This window comes from Solea senegalensis, linkage group LG15 (genome assembly GCF_019176455.1).
Source record: "Solea senegalensis isolate Sse05_10M linkage group LG15, IFAPA_SoseM_1, whole genome shotgun sequence".
NCBI lineage: Eukaryota > Metazoa > Chordata > Actinopteri > Pleuronectiformes > Soleidae > Solea > Solea senegalensis.
Window position 1 is genome coordinate 19,260,677 of NC_058035.1, and position 7,661 is coordinate 19,268,337.

General features: G+C 40.4%; 1 protein-coding gene across 1 annotated transcript in view; it reads right to left on the minus strand.

Annotated features, from left to right (window-relative positions):
• Window positions 1-7,661, minus strand: part of znf804a (zinc finger protein 804A) — a 66,117-nt gene extending 58,456 nt beyond the window's left edge. The window contains exon 1 of the mRNA XM_044046324.1: window positions 7,103-7,661. Coding sequence (XP_043902259.1) covers window positions 7,103-7,213 — 111 coding nt within the window. The 5' untranslated portion in view covers window positions 7,214-7,661. The remainder of the gene's footprint in view (window positions 1-7,102) is intronic.

The following is a 7,661-nucleotide window of genomic DNA, read 5'->3' on the forward strand; positions in this document are numbered from 1 at the left end:
ACAGAAATATACAACAATGTACAGTAAGTGCATGATATGAATCGACAAAGGAGTGAAAGATTAAATTAGTATTAATGAAGTGGAAATCATGTAGACTCATGTAGAGAATCATACACACAACTACTTGTAACTATAGACTCAGACTAGTGAAACTGTGGCTCGTGGGCCACATGCGGCCCAGAAGCAACCCCACCGTTGTCCCACCAGAAACACTGATAAAAGAAAAACACTTTTTTCTGTCCCTCAAAAATGTATAGTTATTTATCTTATCTATATGACAAATGTTTCTCTTATTTCAAAGAGAAACAAATGATTTCATGCTCTAAATATGACAAAAAATACATTTAAAACAACTAATACTGTTCAATTTTTAGGCACAGGTGTAGTTTTTGATGATGTACTGTTTCTACTTTTTGATGCCCAGTTAAATGTCTCGGTTTGAAAAGTGAGTTTGTAAGTGAATTAGCCCCGCAGTATGGACTGTATAGAGAAATGGATTTACAGTTAGTCTTCCAGTTCCAAAACAAATTTCAGTTTTTTCAGTCCATGGATGCAGGATGGATGATTCCTGCTGTTAATCCCACTGGTGTCCTCTCTATCACCTGTCTTCATAATTTACAAAACTGACTTCAAATTGATATCATAAACCAATGGAAATGTTTCCTTATGTATTAAATGAAGTGAGAAGTAGGTTCATTTCCACATCCATCAGTCACTCCTGGTTGCTATGCAGTATATTATTACTTCTAGTTTGGCTTTAGGCAGCTAACCAGAAGCCAGTGTCCATATATGTATGTGTGTGTCTGAATTTGCTAAGCGGCTGAAGTTCACACTGAGCATCAGAATGAGTACGACAGGTGATTTCAGAGACTCTGAACGTGGCACAGTTGGTGTCAGATGGGCTGGTCTGAGTATTTACTGCCGACGACGGGGATTTTCATTCACAACTAACTTCTGGTGTTTACAGAGAATCATCTGTAAAAAGAGCAAATATCCAGTGAACATCAATTCTCTGCGTGAAAATGCCTTGTTGATGCCAGAGGTCAGAGGAGACCAGACCAGACCGATTTGAAATAATAACTCAAATTAATAAAATAACACTTGTTACACCCACGGTGTAAAGAAAACCTTGAAGCGGACGAGCTACAGCAGCAGAGAATGCCATACTGCAACGTCTTAATATCTTGACATAAAGGCTCATTGCAGTGAAATATTCTTAAATGACAATGAAGGATTATACCACATGGTGGAGTAGCGGCTTTCTCGCAGTTCTCCGGTTTCCTGCCACAGTCCAAAAGCACGCAGGGGTTCATTGGACACACTAAACTGACCGTAGGTGTGAGAGAGCAGAAATATCAGAATTCTTACTTGTGGTAAATGAGGAAATATCTCATCTCATTGATCCAGGAGTGGTCTCATTTTTCAGTAATATTGATTTATTGAATGCATCTACTGAGCATAATTCTGTGGGATCAAGGAGACACAAGTCCCTTTGTTTTTAAATCTTCAAACAATCCCAGAGAGAGACACAAATGTAGGAAGGATGTTGTATGTCAGTCTTGTTACCAGTGTTTTAAGGTTTTTCTGTTTGTGTTTATCTTTTGCCTTTTTGTTAGTTCCATTTAAGACTTCTTTTGTTCATATTTTCAAAGCTGCGTCCATTTCTTTCCATCTAGATCTATTCTTATGAAAGCCTGGAACATCCCTGATAGCACTTCACTTCACTTCACTATATCACAAAAACATACTTTAAATTATAAAAATAATCTTACCCCACGGTCACATGTGAGTAAAAGCTCTTAAATGGACATGAGAAGACATTTCTAGTGAGGTTTGGAATGAACCTTGAATCTCAGCTTTTATGTGAACATTTGCAAAAGTGCTCAGAAGAGACAAAAACAAAAAAAAACTGAAGGTCAAGCCTGAAGTGGAGTCTGCTCATTACCCTGAACTCATCAGGAAACCAGAGGAGCCTGGAAAGAAGTTATTACTCACAGGGAAGACGTGGGGACAAAGAATACATCATGATGAAGTCCCTCTAAGACGCGCGAGACACATCCTCCTCCACTGACACACTATTTTTTTAGCGGTAATACTCGGTCATGGAGGAAGTACTGAACGATTCTGTGAACACAACGTTTTAATGAACTGATTCTAATGATTCAGTTGCATCGAAAACAACTGCTTTACAAGTCGCTGGTAAAACGACGTCGCAGCACGTTTCATGCAGCCGCGCTGTGATGACTCCGCCCACATTGAGGAGGTACTATATTGCAATGGAAACCGCGTAGACTTGTGCTGTGCCGTGCCGTGCCGGAACTGTATAGTGGAAAAGCGCCGTTTGCAAACACAGAGCAGGAACCAGAGGGGGGGGATAAGGGGGCTCAGTCCTTCATTTGCATTAGTACAGCAAATGATTGGCTGAGATACATGTGACAAATCAGTTAAACTGGATGGAAATGACCTTACTATACTGCTATACTATCAACGGAAAATCATTCATAAATGATTTAATGCATGATGTTTACCATTCTTCATTAATGTTCTTTAATGAATACTCAAACTAAAACACTCCAATGTTGATATTTAGTGCCTCATTTTATTTTATGTCTTAACATGACACGTTCCTTAATTTCAAATCTGATCTCTGATGTGTTTCTTTATTTAATCTGTAAGCCTGCTTTGTTCTGACTTTTATATTATTTGACATGGTCTGGCCCTGGACTTGGACACAGCTGTTATTTTCGGCCCCCCCCCTGTAATTGAGTTTGACACCCTTGCTCTAAGCGGTTTGTCAGTTTTCGTGCAGATCAAACAAACTGAGCGATCACATAAGTTCTTGTCATGCAGGGTCGCGAGGAGCATTTTGATCGTAAAGTCTCATCCTCAGGTTGTTAAACATTTTTCTGTGGAATCGAAGGATCTTGGTTTTATATTTTAAATCACAACACACCTTCTTTCAAGGCATTTTACATCTTATGGCCAAGACCATACAACTTTATGGACACAAAGTGAAAAACAGTCATTGACTCGTGAGTAGACAGAAAGAAAGAGGTGTAATGAGGCAATGGGGTGTAAATAAGTTAAGTGCATGAATGAATGAATGAATGAATGAAGTAAACGGCATGAAATGAAAACATCTCCACATAAACGTGGGACTGAACTTGAGTCACTCTGCTGCTCTGCTCACTCTCCATTTACACCGCTCCGACTTCAAACTCTGCCGCCTCACTTGGCTCGCACCGCTCTCTCCGTCACACGCGCTCCTTCCCTTTTGTGCTGGCACAAACATATCGCTCTCATTTCCTATGCACAGCGCATGTTATTTGAAATTTTAGGACGCGATTGTTTCACGCAGTTTCATCAGACCCGCCTGTGCTGAAGAACTTGGAGGTAAAATTAGCTCGGGTATGTCAGGGATCCAAGGTAACCAGTGATCGTCATGTGTGGTTGTTCACCAATTAAGTCTCTGGATAAATCTTTCTATTCCTGGAGTAAATGACAGGTTTTCTTTTTATTTATTTCACTGGCTAATTAAAGAAACTTTATTTATGGTTTTGTGCTATCAGCACACACTTTTTTTTCCTTATGTTTTCTCCTCATTCAACAAGTGTGAAAAGCTCTACCTTGTTAAAGGTGTTATAATGCCTTCATTAGTGTGTACTCTTTTTTTTTAATGAAGCTCAATAATTGATGTGTTAGCGAGTGAAGGTTTATTTCTGACTTTCAACTGATGGTTTTTAATGAGAAACGTGGTTTCGGCCATAAACTGTGTGAGAGAAGCGATAGAAAAAGAGACGAGAATTAGAAAGAGATAAACAAAGACGTCGATTTTTACTTGGCACAACCACTTATCCAGGCTTGGTACCAGCACTCGGCGCTCACTGCTGGGCTTGATTTAGAGACCTTGCTCAGGGGCACCCCAGCCCTTGACCTGGCGTGGACTTGAACCAGCATCCCTCCAGTTGCAAGCCAAGTTCCCTTTCCACTTGGCCATGCATGGCACCTATGTTGACTCTTAATTGATAATAATAATAATAATAATAAATATTATAGTTAATGCTATTTTTTTATTACTATTAATCTTTCAAAACAGACTAATGAGGTCATTTACAATAAAACAAATAATGCAAAAATGGTGTTGCTCTTTAAACGGTCCGTCGGTATCCGTGAGAACGATTCAGGTACTTTTCTCCAGACTTTTCACTGTTTTTTTCCCCACAAAAAGTTCATCCCAGTAGTCACGAGAATGACATTTTGGTCACAAGAATGAAAAAGGGCTGGTGGTGTTGTCTTTTAATTGCTATTACACTGTGTAATCACTTTAACATTATAATAAAAACTTACTTTACTTGCTCGTTATATTACTTTAACACTTACTGTCAGAGCCTGAGACACGGAGTCTCACGTCTCTGAGCAAACACTCTAATAGCTGTTGGAATATAGAGCTATTTAACACAGATTTGAACTAAAGTGTTTCACTGACAGCAACTTTTACTCGGCTCAGCTCTGTCGTGAGACTTGGATCAACTCCACAGCCTCCACACCTACACCTTTTTCTGTATTTAGCACAGTACAAATAGAAAAGAGACGTTGTGGTGGCAACGTAATAACGTAATCACTGCCAGGATTAGATGTTCAGAGGCAAAGTTTTCTCTTGTTTTCAGTACAAAAACAGAACTACTTAATGACCAGGAGCAGGACTGTTGGGGCTCTTTGGTCAAGGTTAAGCATGTTTTATTCATGTAAATAGGTGTGTTGTGTCTGCAGCAGGCACCCAAACTGCAACTGTACCATATCACGATAATGTGTCACAGCCCAAAAGCGATTAATATTCAACAATTGCCCACAATCAAAGCAGTTATTTGTGTAACCATGACAACGGAATCTAACCCAAACCATCCATTTTTTTTTCTTATTTCTCATCCCGAACCCCAGTGGCAGCAGTGTCACATCAGGAAGTAGTTTTTTATATTTCAGTTCAGCTGTGATTTGTGATGCTTTTTTTATTTGACACTGACAAATGATGTCGCTGTGCTGAATTCCTAAGAGGTATTGATTACAAATTTACACAAAAGATCAACTCAGGAGGTGATTCATCGTTCGGAGAAGGTTGGTGGTTCCACAGACGAGCCAGAGACGCTGATTTGTTTAATGCGGGGGTTTAAACTAAGGGAAAATAAACTCTGAGCGTGTGCACGCACACACACACACACACTCTTAGTCTGTGCAAATATCACAACGTATGTTTGAGTAACACTTACAAATAATTACCTCATCAGGTGCAATGTGCCAAAGGCTTTATAAATACCCTTTTTTCTACTCTTATCTAGGTTCTACATGTGTTGATTCTACATCTATACTACTTTTTTTTAACTGTGCAGTGTCGCTCTTTGTTGCTCTATTTGAAAAAACAAACAAAACAGACACTTAGAGAGCTGGTGAGGGCTGCAGGCTCCATTGTGAGCCCTCTACTTAATCAGATGCGCGGTTGATTTAGTGTGGGCCGGTCACTCCTGAAGACTTATAGCCCTATCATTCCACCATGACATGTCATCATAACGTGTGATTTATGACTGTTGTTAGAAGTATTGACACAAGTACGAGTGAAAAATGATCTGACAGCGATTTCGCGCGAGGACAAAGTGGTCAGAGCGGACAGATGCTCTGCAGCCTTTTGTTCACGAGATCATTTTATTTGTTGCAGATCCATTTTCAAGTCCAGCGAACGCGGCGCCGCGATTTAAAAAGGTTAGAGGTTGCATAAAAGGAGCAATGAGTCCTTTATGTCTAATGAGCTGAGTGTAACGCTGCCCTTTCGCAACCACCTCAAATCTCATGCGACGCTGCCCTTCGCAGCCTGTAGGAGATGTTGCTGTGCGTCTCATCAAGGGCTGCAATTACGTTTGACTGTAGTGTTAAAAACCAGGTTTAGGGCATGTTTAAATCATTAGGAGAAAATGTCAAAAGGTGTTTGGGCAACGCTCTTCCTCTCCAACAGAATGTCAAATTAGTTCAGGGGCTTTAAGTATTTTGACTAACATACGGTTAACTTTATCAAAGAATAGTATTTTGACGTCAAGATGTTGCAGAGAAATCTAAGTGTGCAGAAAACATGTGTCTCCTGCAATAAAGTAGTATATTCTAGGTGTTGTGCTTACCTGGGGATAAAGGTGCAGTAATATATTTTAAGATAAAAAAAAAAAAAAACTCACTTCCTGACATTTTAGTGACCTTTAACATGGAAAGCTTAAAAAGGGAGAAAACAAGATGTGAATGTGTGGACGTGATGGAGCCAGAGGAGCTCTGTGCTGCAGCCTCCCCCCACCTCCATCTGCATCTACATGCCTCCAATACCGAGTCAATTAACCTAATGGAAGTGGCAATTAATTAACTCTGCAAACACCATGATTAAGAACCTGACAATCAAGTGAGTGGCAGATGTTTAAGTGATGCTGATTTACAGGTAATGGCTTCCTGGATTCTATGTAAAGCCTAAAAAGAATATCACATTCACAAAGACACGCGCTAAAAGAAAGAAAAACAACCCTTAAAGATGTAGATTGTAAAGTAAGAATATGAACAAATGTTCCTAAGATTCAAAATGAGTTCAAATAACACCGATCAGCTCCCCCCAACTCTCTTTGTGTTTCTCAGATCATGACACTCAGTGGCATTCCCGCACTGCACACAGGAAGCGATTTATTTTATATTTCTCGCGTATTATACAGCGAGGCATCTGTACTCAGGTTGGAGTGTGACGGAAAACACAAAGAAGAGCCAACGAAGAAAAGTTTCGTGCACAAATTCTACTGCTCCAAAAATTCTTGTCCCCGCCCGGCCCGGCCTGGCCCTGCGCTGCTGCTGTACAGACACAAGCGCTTCCTCAGTTCAGGTCTGATAGTATTGTTTGACAGAGCCCATTTTCAGATGGACACAGCAAGTGATGTTACATCGTTGTCCAAGAGCAAACCGAGGCAGAACAGAAACATCACCAAAAAACAAAGTTACACACTTGAATCTCAAAATGAAAGCTTTTAAGTGGCCGTTGTTTTTTGTTCACAGCAAACTCTGGAGCTACAAAGACAGAAGAGAGACTTACCGTGTTCCGTTGGCTGTTGGCTCCTATTGGTCCTCTGAAAACCCCCTTGATGCTCCTCAACTGTCCGTCACGCAGGTGGGTGGAACTGATCACAATGTAGTAGCACGCCATTGGATATAGTTTGCTTTCATACACTTTAATATCTAGTTATTTATCTCTTTATCTGTGTGGATGTTGAGGGGGAAAAAAAAGTCTTAAACTGCTTCCTCTCGTCTGGCGTTTTCCTCTGTCCTCATCTCATCTTCTCTCCTCTGTTTTATGAAGAAGCAGAAAAAAAGAGAAAGAAACAGGAGCACGGGTTCCCTCGACTGCTCAGATTTATGCTCTCTCTTCTCTAAGTTTTTGACTCTGCCTCCTCTCTGCTCGGTCTCTTTCTAAATATTTCACACTTTGCTCCTCCTTTCCTTCCACTCTTATCCTCTGAAGGCTTTTTTGTTCTCCTCCTTCTTTGTTTCACCTCCTGTTAGATTCCTCCATCTACCGTTCACTTTTTCCTCTTTCATTCCTGCTCTCTTCAGATGTTTGCTCCTATCTTTCATTCATCACTCTCCCCTCGTCA